The sequence below is a fragment of the Grampus griseus genome (assembly GCF_964374135.1).
Source record: "Grampus griseus genome assembly, chromosome: 18".
In the NCBI taxonomy this organism is placed as follows: Eukaryota; Metazoa; Chordata; class Mammalia; order Artiodactyla; family Delphinidae; genus Grampus; species Grampus griseus.
This window is the reverse complement of record NC_139012.1, coordinates 62,077,432-62,092,252: the sequence shown is the minus strand read 5'-3', so window position 1 is coordinate 62,092,252 and position 14,821 is coordinate 62,077,432. Positions and strand designations below refer to the sequence as shown.

The 14,821-nt window shown below is 35.3% G+C and overlaps 1 protein-coding gene across 3 annotated transcripts in view; it reads right to left on the bottom strand.

Moving 5' to 3' along the window:
• Positions 1–14,821, bottom strand: part of LOC309835803 (histone-lysine N-methyltransferase SETDB2-like) — a 74,814-nt gene that overhangs the window by 51,210 nt on the left and 8,783 nt on the right. For all 3 annotated transcript variants that reach the window (XM_082675496.1, XM_082675497.1, XM_082675498.1), the window contains exons 4-5: positions 13,134–13,230; positions 1,883–2,446 (exon numbers count right to left, since the gene is read on the bottom strand). In XM_082675496.1, coding sequence (XP_082531622.1) covers positions 1,883–2,446; positions 13,134–13,230 — 661 coding nt within the window. The remainder of the gene's footprint in view (positions 1–1,882; positions 2,447–13,133; positions 13,231–14,821) is intronic.

The following is a 14,821-nucleotide window of genomic DNA, read 5'->3' as shown; positions in this document are numbered from 1 at the left end:
CTTTTCTTCTCAGATGTATGTTAGAATTTTTCATTTATCCTCCATATTTTTTAACCTGTAAATTTATTTTCCCCATATCTTTATCTCTTTGCATTCTGAGGGAATCTCTTTAGTTTTGCCTTGCAATTCACTAATTCTTTCTCCAGCTCTACCAATGCTTACCATTTAGTCCATCTATTTAGTTTTTATTTCAATGACCATATATTTTATTTCCCATATTTCCAAATGGTTCTTTTACATATACAGTATACTTAAAAAATAATCTCCTTTTCTTGTTTCATGGATGCTAATATTTTATCTCTTTGGACATTTTAAACATACCTATTTTAAAGTCTTTTTCAGTCAGATTCTACATTTACCTCTGATTCTTCAGGTGTGAATGCTGCCAGTTGTTGGGACTTATGCTGCCTTCATGGTCCTAAATGTCTTCGTGTGTTCTGACTGTTTGAAATCATACTTTTCGTGGAATTTACTCCTGGGTGCTCCTCTACACTGGCTGCTTTCCTCATTGCTCTGGCTCTGACCTATGGGTTTCACAGCTCTAAACCCAGTTGTTATTAACACAATTCCAGGCCCTGTGAGTTATTAGCCTGCTTCCCAGCATTGTGCAGGTCCCTGTTTCTGTCCCCCCAAAGAGCTCAGCGCCCACTCTCTGCCATGCATGGGACATGTTTAATTCCCATCCTGTCAGGATTAGAATCCCTGGCCCCAGTGCTCATGTCCAATTCCAGATCCCAGTGGGCTTCAGCTTTTGCTTATTTTGTGACTTCTCTTGTAATTTCTGACCAATAGATGAAAATATATATGCTGGTGGTGCATGTTACATGGGGGTTACTTTCTACAGTCTAAGGCAAAAATCACAAACAGTCAAAATTATTCTTTAAAAAACCCCACTAAACTGACCATAAAGTATAGTAAACACTGTCCAACAGTTAGTTTTTTTCCTCCATCACTGAAAGAGATTGGGCTTGGCCAGATGTAGATGGGTTACGTTTAGAGGCAATGCTGAAAAAACAACAACTTATATTTAAACAGAATAAAACTTGGCACAGTGAGAGGTTTCCTCTATGACAGATCTAAAGGAACTGAGCCAAACTGAGGTAACAGCAGATTGATATCTCACACTCCTTCTGAGAGGATGGTGAGAACTATGTATATAATTTAAATTATTTCTCTTTATCTCTCTCATGCTTTTTCTTTTTCCTAGTAAAGGCAGCTAAATTTGCATTAAATTAAATGTACATATAATGCAAGTCCGCTCTACATATGCAAACCTACAAATACCAATAAATTACACATCCTGAAAAAAAAATGTTTTTCACAGTCTTAATATATTAGAACATGTTTTCATTTTTTTTTATGGAATGTCAATTTTATGATCAGGAGAGGCACCATTAACTTTCTAAAAAAAGTAGCAAGGAAATGATTTGCAAAAGTAAAATACAACATATAACATAATGGTTAAGAGCACGGGTTCAAATTCTGGTTCTTAAATTTGTTGACCTTACACTTGGCTTCTCCACTTCCTCATTTGTAACATGGAAATAATATTACCTACCCCATGGGGTTTTGTCAGAACTAAACAAGAAAATATATGTAAAGCACTTGTCACAGTGTTTGGCACAGTTCCATGGCATTAGCTGTAATTGCTGCTATTAGGAGTATGGTACTAGATTAAAGGGAATACTTATCCTTGGAAGAAATAATTCCCAAATTACTGAAATAACTTTTCTTTCCTATTGCTAATGAGATGCATCTTTCTATTTTAGATTCTCGATGAACTGGTTTTAGATAGACAGACAAACTGATACACAGCAGGACTTCTTGACAAGTACCCCTACATTCAGAAGATTTTTTTGAAATGCCATGTTTTTCTACTCACATGTCTATGCAGCCCTCAGAACAGTCACAAGAATCAGTAAACATGTTGGAAAAGCTGTTTAAATAATATGCTCGTGGCCACATAGTCTTTCTGTACTTAAACTGTGGAAGCTTTCTATTGTCAATTTCATTACAGAAAGAAATGGGCACTGATTCCACTCCATTGCTAATATCCGTATCAGAAACAATTTCTTCTTGCCTTGGGTAATTCCGAGTCAACTGAACATAGGTATTGAAAGAAAAGTTATCTGTAAATAGAAAGTTACACTCTGTCTCAAGCAGGTAACGAAAAACTTCCTCCATGTTTCGTAGACTCCTTCCACAAGGGGTTTTATAACTCACGTGGAGTGCTGAAGAATGAGAGTTTGTCTTTGCATGTCGTCTTTGGAAGTGGCATTTGATTGGTAGCTGCAGAGGGTTTTCTCCCTTGAAGGTAAGTGGCATTTTCATCAGACAGGCACTAGAGCAGTCATGCTTTTGGTAAGATAAATTTGAAGATGATTCTTTTTCTCTAAAGTCTGCAACTTTATTTTCCAGAGGGGGAATTTCCTTATTTTCTGTAGATCTGTTTAAAATTAATTATTTATTAGTATCTCAAATGTATAGCACAATCCCTATTTTTTAAAAAACACTGCACACTAAGGTGGTATTTAACTCCTATTAGCTTCTTCTTAGACAACACTAAAATAAGCCAGACTCTGAAATCAACATCTTACTATGTTCTGCAGCCACATAAAGTTACACCTGAAGGGTTGTTTTTTTTCTGGACATCAAATATGTGGTGTTTTTTCCAGCACCACTTCTTCAACTGGGTGTCCAATAATTCAGTTCAATTCTGACACTATCGACCTAGAGTCAGCAACAGATTCCACAAGTTAAAGGGCTCAGTCCCATAAGACTGCCCCCATGCCAGATGCCAAATGCAGTTTCCAGGTCACCCACACTCTTGACAACCCCTTTCTCTCGGATAATATGCTGGAAAGATTCAGAACTCAGGAAAGCATTTTAATTACTATTACCAGTTTATAATAAAAGATACACTCAGGAACAGCCAAATGGAAGAGATGCATGGGGCAAGGTAGGTAAGAAGGGGCATGGAGTTTCCATGCCCTCTCCAAATGCACCACCCTTCCAGCAACTCAAACTGTCCATCAACCAGGAAGCTCCAGGAGCCCTGTTGTTTAAAGTTTTTTATGGAGGGTTAACTGCTTAAGCATGAATGATTAAATCATTGGCCACTGGTGATTATCTCCACCTGCAGCCCTTCTCCCTGCCCTGGAGGTTGGGAGGTAGGGCTGAAAGTTTTAGGCTTCTAACCAAGGTTGTCTTTCTGGCGTCCAAACCCCATCCTTAAGTTAACTAGGAGCGCCTCACCAAGTCATCTCATTTGCATGCCAAAGACATTCCTACTACTCAGGAGATTCCAAAGGTTTTAGAAGCTGTGTGCTGGGGACCCAGACAAAGCAAGTATCTTTATTATATCACAGTCTAATTTCAGAGTATTCCAGAAAGCTGTGATTACAGTGGTAACTTTTTGCTACATCTACACCAATAGCACCTAGCAAATTTAGAGTTCATGTAGGACATGAGTTCAATAAAGACCTGAGGAAGGTTATGTCTTCAGACAAACTTGGTTCAAGCAAAAAACAGTAAAGGCTAGGTAAAAAAATAATTAATTAAGAATCCTTTATGCTGTTTTTTCTTTTTACCTTCAACAACTGTACCAAGTGAACTTTCCCCATAATATGTAACCCACCTGGTCTCATACACATCTGAAAATGGTAAACTACAGGAGAAAATGGAGAGGTTATTGACTTTAAGAAAAAAACTCTGTGAAGATTCCACGTGTTCCAAACTCAGGTTTTAAACTTTCACACACACAAAAAAACCTGTTTTGTGTTACCTAATATTTTCAATCTATCTCTAGGTATCTGTTATTTATTATAAAAGTAATATAGGTATTTTAGAAAAATTTTTATACTCACTATATAAAGCAGCACTGTCCAACAGAACTTTCTGCATTGATGGAAATGTTCTATATCTGTGCTGTCCAGTGGCATAGCCACTAGCCACATGCGGCTACTGAACACCTTTAAATGTGGCTACTGTGACCAAAGAACTGAATTTTAAATTTCATTTTAAGTAATTCAAATTTAACTAACCACATGTAGCTAGTTGGTACCATACTGAATGCACAGATATGAGGTGCCCCATCCTTTTTTCAGCTGTATAGTAATCCTCTACATAAATTCCACAATTTATATAACTAGTCTTCTATTGTTTTCAATCTTTTGCTATTACAAATCATGATGTAATAAAAAACCTCATATATAATAATTTCATACATATGAAGATATCCCAGAAACCGGAATGCTAGGTCACAGGGTAAATGGATTAGTAATTTTGTTAAGATTGCCTAATTGCTCTCCATGGGGTCAGCCTCTCCAGCAATTTATGTGAGCGCCTGCTTTCACAGAGGCTCTTGATGCTTCCGGATTTCTGATAATCTAGTAGGTGAAAGGATGTCCTATAATTTATAAATCTTTTCATGTTGAAAATATTTGTTTCCTATTTTTCTGTGTTACTACTTCGATGAATATCCTCATACATTAAGTCCTTGACCAAATTTCTTTCTTTCTTTTTTTTTTGCAGTAAGCGGGCCTCTCACTGTTGTGGCCTCTCCTGCTGCGGAGCCTGTGCTCCGGACGTGCAGGCTCAGCGGCCATGGCTCACGGGCCCAGCCTCTCTGCGGCATGTGGGATCTTCCCGGCCCGGGGCATGAACCCGTGTCCCCTGCATCGGCAGGCGGACTCTCAACCACTGTGCCACAAGGGAAGCCCTGCAAATTTCTGATTACTACCTTAAAATACATTCCTTTAAGAGGAATTACTTGGTCAAGGGGAATATACATTAAGAATAACTTCTTATTAAAAAACTTTCAAACATACACTTAAGAGTATTCTTTTCTCATAAAGACTGATATACTGGAACCTCATGTACTTGTAAGAACTCCAGAACTCCCAGCACATAATGACTCTGTCCAACCCTCTGCGCTGAGTGATAACCAAACTCTAGCAAGGCTTCTAGCAGCATAAGGACATGCATGTCCCTAGGATAACCCCAGCCTCTCAACAAAATGCCTCCTTGAGAAAGCTCAAGGCTGTTTCTTCTAGCCAACACCTAAAGACAAGCCCCTGACCTTTCTTAGAACATTTACTAAGAAGGTCTTAAAATTATGAATCTTTTCTGGGTCTCTCTGAGATGTATATGTTTCTATAACTCAGGAATATTTTTCTCAAAAACCTGAAAGCCATTCTTTTGAAAGGTAATCATCAGGACGGACAGGGTCTCTGTCCTCCAGTCTCTGTGGGAGGACAGAATCCTAACTTGATGACTGCCAGCCAGAACACACAGCTGGCCTCATGGGCATTCACAGTGATTAACCTTCAGTAAGTTTTCACTTGAGCCCCAGCTTGTACTCCCTTCCTTACTCCCGCATTGCCCTTTAAAACGCCAGTCACCTCAGCACAAATCGCGATGGAGCTCAGCTCGTATTCCTACTGTCAGGAGTTAGTGAATAAAACCTGTTTTCACCACTACAGCTAATGTCTGGCTTTATGTTTGACACTTATTACCAGGTTTTAATAATTATCAATATTTTGCCTATTTTATTTAATCTATTCTCCACCCCTCTTGCCCCACCCTGAAACACTGGAGTATTTTAAAGCAAACACTTATCTGAAATAATTCAGTATGTATTTCTAACAAATAAGTCTTTTTAAAAATACATAATCTCAATGGCTCATCTTCACATTTCCCCGATTGTCTTAAAATCTGTTTGAATCAGAATCAAACAACCCCTACACTCTGTATTTGATTCAGGTGTCTTTTATGTCTCTAACCTTATGTAGTGCTCCCTCCCTCTTCATTAATGACACTTATTGGTTAAAGTTAAATAAATTGTGTCACTTGTCCTATAGTAGTTCCCACATTCTGGAATCTGGCTGATGCCTTCCATGTGGTGTTGTCATTTAACTCACCCCTTCCATTCCTGGCAAAGCAGTAGTCAGTTCTAGAAGCCTGATTTGATTCAGGTTCAATTTTGGTGGGGGGTCAGGGGAGATAATTCACATGTGGTGCTATGAATTTCCTATTGCATCACATAAGGAGACAAACAATGTCTGATTGTTCACATTTAGCGATGCTTAGATTTATAAGTGGGTTTGGGTGTTTCCATCCATTTTAAAGCTCCTCACTTTCAGTTAACAGTTTTGGCATTCACTCATGATCGTTGTCTAGACCAGTGCTACGTTCAGGTGTGGTGGTGCCAGTTCCCAGTGGTTTTTTAACAATTCATGGTAAGTACAAAAATTCAAAGTGCAAAAGTTTAGAAACTTTTACAGCAATTTAACATTGCTGCAACATTTTATGCATTTTACAAGAGCATCACTCCTCAATAAGTTAGAAGTTTAAAACAAAACACCTGTTCTGACCACAATTCATTTGAGACCACTGGGCTAAGGCCACTGTTTCTTTGGGGTGTGGTGGGGTGGGGGTAGTAGTTGTAAAAATAACAATCTTCTAATTCTATCATTCCTACTGCATTTTCCGGCTAGAGTGCTTTCATAAAGAAATTCATCAATTCTTGGGTTATCCTAAAATACAGTTAGTATAAGCAGGCGGATAAATGCTTGATTCTTTTCTTTAATTACTAATATTCAGAATGATGAGTTGTATCCTAGCAACTACCAAAGTGACAGATTTTTTTTTGCTTTACAATGGTGTGTTAGTTTCTGCTGTATAACAAAGTGAATCAGCTATACATATACATATATCCCCATATCCCCTCCCTCTTGCGTCTCCCTCCCAACCTCCCTATCCCACCCCTCTAGGTGGTCACAAAGCAGCAGCTGATCTCCCTGTGCTATGCAGCTGCTTCCCACTAGCTATCTATTTTACATTTTGTAGTGTATGTATGTCCATGCCGCTCTCTCACTTCGTCCCAGCTTACCCTTCTCCCTCCCCCTGTCTTCAGGTCCATTCTCTATGGCTGTGTCTTTATTCCTGTCCTGCCCCTAGGTTCATCAGAATCTTTTTTTTTTTAATTCCATATATATGTGTTGGCATACAGTTTTTTTTGTTTGTTTTTTTGATAGCTTTTTTGCTTTCTGTCACAAGATATCTCAGGTCTGGAATCAGCCATTTCTCTAAGGGACTACGGTTCCATTTAATGAGAAATGGCATTTACAGACTACGATCATGGTACTAGGAGGTACACATATTTTAATCAATAAAAGATGCCAAACTGCCTTCCAAAAAGGCTGGACCAATTTATACTCTCATAGCACGGATGAATGCTCATCTACCTGAATATTATTTTTAAATTTTTCATCAATTGGATAGGTGTAAAATATTTTATTACCTTAATTTTTTTCTCTAAATAATAAGGAGTTTGAACATAATTTCATGTTTATTGATTTTTTTTTTTTTTCCTTTTGGCTAACTGTCTATTCATATGCTTTGTCCATTTTCCTATTGGGGGCTTGTTCATTCGTTCGTTCATTCATTCATTCATTCATTCATTCTTCCATCAACGATTTCTTGAGTGCCTGCTATGTGCCAGGTGCTACGGAAAAAAAGATGAGAGCTCTGTGATCTCAAGGAGCTTACATTCTAGGCAGTGAACTAAGTATTTATAATAAAGTATAAACAATATTATGAATAATGCCATGACACATAATGTTATAGAAAGATATCTAATATTTATTATTTTTCTGTTTTTTAGGGTTCTAATTTTATAATTAATTTTTCTATGGTTTGAGAGTCCAGTTTCATCTGGAATTTATTTTGACGTAACACGAAGATCTAACTTAAATTCTCCAAATGATACCCAATTGTTCCAGAGTCTTTTACTGAATACCTCCTTCTTTCACCTTCTGACTTTTGACTTACTAGCTTAATCATATCTCAAGTTCTTAGAAATACATAAAAATGTCCTCTTATTTTCTAGACTTATTCTGCCTTTTGATCGAACTGTTAATTCTTATACCAATATAACATTGTTTTCCATACTATGATGGAACATTTTGATATTTCTCAGGGCAAGTCCTTCCTCACTATTTTGCCTTTTAAACATGTTCTAGGTGTTTTCTGATTTTTTTATCTTTTGAGATAAAATTTATTAAATTTTAAATGGCTCGCCAAGTTAAAAAAAATCCAAATGCTTGGATTTCATATGAAATTAAATCTATAAATTAATTTGGGAAGAATTACCATTTTTACAATATGCAGTTTTCCCATCCAGGCACATAGTAAGTTTATCCATTCATTAAAATCTTTAGAATTAATTTTCCTCAGGTATATACTTCTTGTAATTAGTCTCATTTATTTTACTTTCTGGTGTTGTGAATGGGGACTTAATTTCATATTTTCTAAAGGTATAGAGTTTCATATTTTTATTTTATGTGACTATGTCACTAAACCCTCGTTTTAGCTTAATAATTTTACACTTGCATCTTAGATTTTCTAGAAGGATAAGACTATCTACAAATAATTTTACTTTGTACATTTCAATAATCATATTTTCTTTTACATTCTATTATACTGGCTAGAATTTCCATAAAAATACTGAATAACAATTATGATAGCAGGCACTTCTGTCTTAATCTTTATTTAAAGGAAATGTCTCTAAGTTTCACCAGTATATAGGACAGGGATGCTGGTTTAAGAAACATATTCTCTCCCACATTAAGAAAAAATTCTTCAAAATGGTACAGATGAACCGGTTTGCAGGGCAGAAATAGACACACAGATGTAGAGAACAAACGTATGGACACCAAGGGGGGAAGCTGTGGGGGTGGGATGAATTGGGAGATTGGGATTGACATATATACACTAATATGTATAAAACAGATAAATAATAAGAACATAATGTATAAAAAAATTAATAAAATTCAAAAATTAAAAAAAAAGTTCTATTTCTAATGGTTCATATTACTTTTAAAAGTCTTTTGGCATCTTAAGATAAGCTTTTTTTCCTGTGGTTTACTTCTGTAAAATAATATATTTCCTAATACTAAATCATTCTTGCTTGACTAGTGTAAATTCTAAGTCATCTCATTAATATTTCTCTGGATTAGAATTGCTAAAATTTTATTTAGAAGCTCCATATCCACAATAGTGATATTTTAAACTTTTTAGGGCCATAAACCCTTTGACAATCCGATGAAAGCTATGAACCCTCTCTAGAAATACACTATAAACATAAAACTTTGCATACCATGCAGGGCCTCCATTGTCTCTAGTTTAAGGACTCATCTTTATTATAGTTAACTCTATATTTAGATGGTTTCTATGCCACTGCCATTTCTTAAATACTATATCTTATACATTCTGACTCCTCTTTTGGTCAGCAAGAGGATTTTTGAGAAAATTTCCCAGAAGGTTATGTATATAGATGTTTTCTGAGCTTTTGCAAAGGTGCTAGCCTGATTTTTGCTGTTTTGTTGGCTTTTTTTGTTTGTTTTGATACTTGTAAGATATTTATACTTTAAGACTGATATTAAAACTTTTTAAAAATCAATACTTATCTATTAGTAATTTTCATTTCTGTGGTATTTGGTAAAACCTTTTGCCTCCAGACTTGATATTTCCTTATACTCAGAAGTTACCTTCTTTGACTATTGCTTCTGCTTCACTTATTCTAGCTTCTTGTGTTTTTGTTCATTTGTTTGTTCTAGTTCAGAAAAAACAGGGCAGATTTTTCCAAAAGCAATGATTCTGTTAGGCAAGTTTACATTATTTTTTAATATATTGAGAACATCTGCATTTCATATTTATTTAAGTACCAAATTTTTTAATGGAAAATATATGTATTTTCATTTTCTAGCTGCTGGAATAATTCTGAATCCTAGTTTAGACATTGTGATTTCCTGCACTGCCTTTGTAAGCAGCAGCACATTGGTCCTAACTCTGTCGCCTTAGCTTGAAATTCTTAACATTTTGTAAAGAGCATTATAACATATGGATGATTCTGAAAATACTTTACAGTGTTCACTAAAATTGTTGGTTTTCTGCTAATAGTTTCTTTTTTGAGAACATTATTCATCATTCTCTTCTTTTTCTCACTCATTTGCCCTTTTCTTCTACATTTTGGGTAATCTTTTTTTTTTAAAAATAAATTTATTTATTTATGGCTGCATTGGCTCTTCATCGCTGCGCGGTCTTTCTCTCACCGCAACGAGTGGGGGCTACTCTTCGTTGAGGTGTGAGGACTTCTCAGGCTCAGTAGCTATGGCGCACGGGCTTAGTTGTTCCGCAGCATGTGGGAACTTCCCGGATCAGGGCTCGAACCTGGGTACCCTGCATTGGCAGGCGGATTCCTAACCACTGCACCACCAGGGAAGTCCTGATTTGGGGTAATCTTAAAGATCCCAGACTATACCTTTAATTTCCTTAATTGACTTTCACAATGAACACTTTCTTAAAAGAAAGGCTGGGATAAAACTGATCACTGCACTACTATTTGTAACAGTAAATATTTGGAACAATCTAATTATCCATCCTTAAAGGAATGGAATTAATAAAATGTATTCTCACATGATGGAAATCCAAACAAGGAGATGAAATAGATCTATAACACAGAAGCAACATGATTAGATCTCAAAACTAATGCTGAGTAGGGACTTCCCTGGTGGCACAGTGGTTAGGAATCTGCCTGCCAGTACAGGGGACACAGGTTCGAGCCCTGGCCTGGGAAAATCCCACATGCCGCGGAGCAACTAAGCCCGTGCGCCACAACTACTGAGCCTGTGCTCTAGAGCCTGCGAGTCACAACTACTGAGCCCATGTGCTGCAACTACTGAAGCCTGCATGCCTAGAGCCTGTGCTCTGCAACAAGAGAAGCCACCGCAATCAGAAGCCCACGCACCGCAACGAAGAATAGCCCCCACTTGCGCCGCAACTAGAGAAAGCCCGCCCACAGCAATGAAGACCCAACGCAGACAAAAAAATTAAAATAAATAAATTAAATTAAAAAAAAAACTTTCAAAAAACTAATGCTGAGTAAAACAAGTAAGAAGGTACATATATGAATATTTATGTAAAATTTAAAAACTATAATAGCACTATATATTATTTATGGCTATATAAATATTAAAAAATGAACTAGAAAAATAACTGATGATAGTGACTGCTCCTAGAGAAGCAGAGAGGGCAACGGAACTTTGTCATGGTGAGAAGTTAGGTATGGCTCAAAGAGATTATAGTGTTTTGTTTTCTTTTTAAAAAAGAGACTGGAAGCAAATACAATGAAAGGTTAATAGCTGTTAATTCTGGATGGTGTGAGTATGGGTTTCTGCCATCTCCCTTTTTATGTTTTCAATCTTTAAGATTTCTCAAAAAGGTAGCAAAAAATAGTTGATGAGAATGCAGCTCAAAGATCAATGCAAATCCATCACCACCCATGGACTACAATGCAGTAGCACCTAATACATTAAAAATGAGGGGGGAAAAAAAGCAGAAAAAATGAGGTAAGGTTATGTTTTCCCTTAAATAACTTCAGTCTGTTTTAGTATTTTTGAAACATGCTGGGGGTACATCCCATAGTAAGAAATATATTCTATAATGTACTTTTTGTTTTGTTCTTCCATTTAACTTCTATCTTCTTTAGCCTAGTCTACTATAATACATTTCTGTTTTTATTTATTTATTTATTTAGGTATCCAATATTTCCTTGTTTTTTGAAGCCTGTGCCTGGAATTGCTTTTCCCCTATTATTAAGTGCCAAGTTCCTTTCTACCACTTTTTCATTATAATGTATTCTGAACTATAAGCAGTACTATTTACTTGTCTACCTAAGATATAGATCCCTTTGTTTGGTTTCACTCAGTATTCACTGTAATAAATTCTCTTAGGCTCTCACAGCTTTGTTCTTTGTTTTGATATAGGCTAATTTACTCTCAAGTAATTTATATAGCTACAGTGTTGTACAACCAGTAAACTGAATGTTTCATTTCCCTTTTCAGCTTGATGTAACCAACTAAATTATGTTCCAAACTGGGTTCTGTGGCATTCTTTTCTACAAATGTCATCATTTGATTTCCCCTATTTTGGGGGAAGGGGAATATGAAATACAATTTGAAGATTCAAAAAGTTCTTCTCTGAATATGAAGGGATTAACTTAGGGTATATGCAAGAGAGAAAATTGTATATAAGCTATCATTAGTTCTTAAATAAAAACTAAAATTTGTACAGTAATTTACAGTTTACAATGTATTTTTATGTAATTTCCTCATGTGACACTTAATAAGTACAGCTCTAAGTTAGTCATTACTGGAACAATAGACAATTAGAACTACTTACGACTAAAATGTAGGAGTAAACATGCTGGTAAAATCTGTAATTTGGAATTTAGGGTTTCAAGAAAGTTAGCTAAGCTGGCTTACAAGTACTCTTCTGGTGACTAATTTAATAAAAATCAAGAGGTGTAAGGCTCAAGTTATCAGGCAATTAACAAAGGAAAAAATCTTTTTATATTTATAAAGAAAAGTTAGAAAAACATGGAAATGAAATACTGATATGAACCTCAGAAGTGATTCTTTTCCTAAAAATTAATTTAAAAAAAAAAAGAAATGATTCTTTTCTTATCTAAGCTTCATTTCATAAAACAAATGAAAGAAAACCAACCTACTACAAATCTCAGGAGTTAAGTAACCTAATTTCAATCCAATTTTGTGGGGAGGAAGATCAACTTTCTTACATGTATGAAGATACTTTACTGGAAAAAAACAAAAATAAAGAAAACCAATCCTATGCACAGTGCTGTAGATCTAGTTACTGACCCTGCAAAAACACAAAAATGCTGTAAGTAAACAACGGATACGTAGGTAAAGCAGGGTTATCTGGTATTGTCTGCATCTTTCTGCCAGTCTCTGGGTAGGGGTAAACTGATGATAGTGACTACTTCTATCAGTCACTATAGGGGCTTCTCTGTTTTTATCTGGCTTGAGAACTGTTTTGTCATTAGACACCTTGAACTACAAGGCAGAACATGGCTTCACAGAATGCCAACTGATTTCCCAGCTCTTGACAAGTCTGATGTACATAAAATACACAACTTTTAAAACTTTTGATGGGAAAGCATCCTTTTTTATATATTTTATCTACTCTTACGTCAAATGATTAGCAACAGTAAATCCTTTTTTGGGAGCAAAAGCATTAATGACATAAATAAATTTAATTTATATACATACAGAGAGGTATAGTCTTCTGGAAAGGAGTCTTCACGTGATGTAGAGGGCAATGAACTTGATTTGTTTTCCTGTGCATTCTGGGTCACAGACGTATGATCTACATGAAAAAATTACAAACTTAACAAGAATGCCAAGTTAAAAATCACTCACTGTAAAATCTAAATAGTATCTTTATTGACTAGATATATATATAGCCCTTAAATCTGAAAACATATTACGATTTCAAGATTGAGCCAAAAAATTAGGTGTCAACATTTTCAAAAACATTAAGAAAATAAGATAGGATAAAATAAAAGACTTAGGATAGAAGAGATTTCTACTGCAGAAATTGTAGTTTGGCCGAACTTTATCTGAATTTTAATCAACCTTTAAAGTGAAACATCAAGTATCCCTATTTCTGCTTGTATTTTACAAAAAAACATAACTCTTAAAGGCTCTATTAAGGTCACAAAATTGAAAGTTTATGTATCTTTTGTTTTCTCATTATTCTATCTACTTTTGGGGGAGAGAGGGAGGTATTTGGGTATCTCTTTTTGTCTTTCCATTTGTATTTTCATATTTCTCTTAGTTTCTCCTATATCTTTCCACACTTAATTTCATCTCATTTGTTGTCTCTTCTTTTTCAAGTTCATCTATTCTTTCTAACATGACTTCACTATAGAAATAAGCTATGTATTTAATGAAAAAGTTATAGATTTCCTGCTCCTATTTTGAAAAAAATGGATACGTAGAATAGTCTATGTTTGGCTTTAAAAAATTGTTTTTAATTGTGCTTCTTCCTATGTACTAGTGGACTTAAGAAAAAAAGTGATTCTCATCCTGCCTTAGATCATTAACTTGCATTGGTCCTTTAGTGCACACCACTCTTATTAAAAAGAAAAAAAAAGTTTAAGTAAATAAAAGAATAGTTTAACTTATAATCCAAGGTCATCCTTGGCTAATTAGCATAAAAAACCCTCTTTAGTTATACAGGTGAAAAAAGAAGATTTAAAATCTGATAGTGGAAGAGAGCTGAGTAAATAATATAATAACTGATTAAAAATTAAATAAGTTTAACAAGTTAAGAATTTCCCAGCTAATTTCTTTGAATGAGCCATATAAAGCCATATTAACAAATAGGAACAAAACAAATAAATATAAGCATAGTTAGAAATAAGATTTACTAAAAAACATGGAGATTTTAAATTAACTATTAGTTAAGGGGAGAAAGGAGAAATAATAATTTCTTTCAAGAAAACAGTATCCAAGTCTTTGTATGGGGATACAGCAGATATTTACAGAATTATACACAATCAAAGAAAATTAAAGGTAATTAGTGGTTTGGAGAATTCAGGCTGGATCTGGGATGGCTTGTTTTGACCTCAACACCAAGTCCTTTTGTTTCCCCCAGTCTCAGTATTCCTTTTAATATAAATACTAACATGAATCTTTATTACTAGAAAGTGTTTAATCCGTACATATGCTAGCAATGTCAATTACGTAACTCCCCAATTACTTTTAAAACATTGCTCTACCACTAGCAAACATATACTTTTATTTTGATAAATTTGTTACACTTAAGATGAACTATATATAAAAATATGAAACTATAGTACTCAGTATTTCTATTGATGAAATCTTTACTTTAAAAGAACCAAAACAGGGCTTTCCTGGTGGCGCAGTGGTTGAGGGTCCGCCTGCCGGTGCAG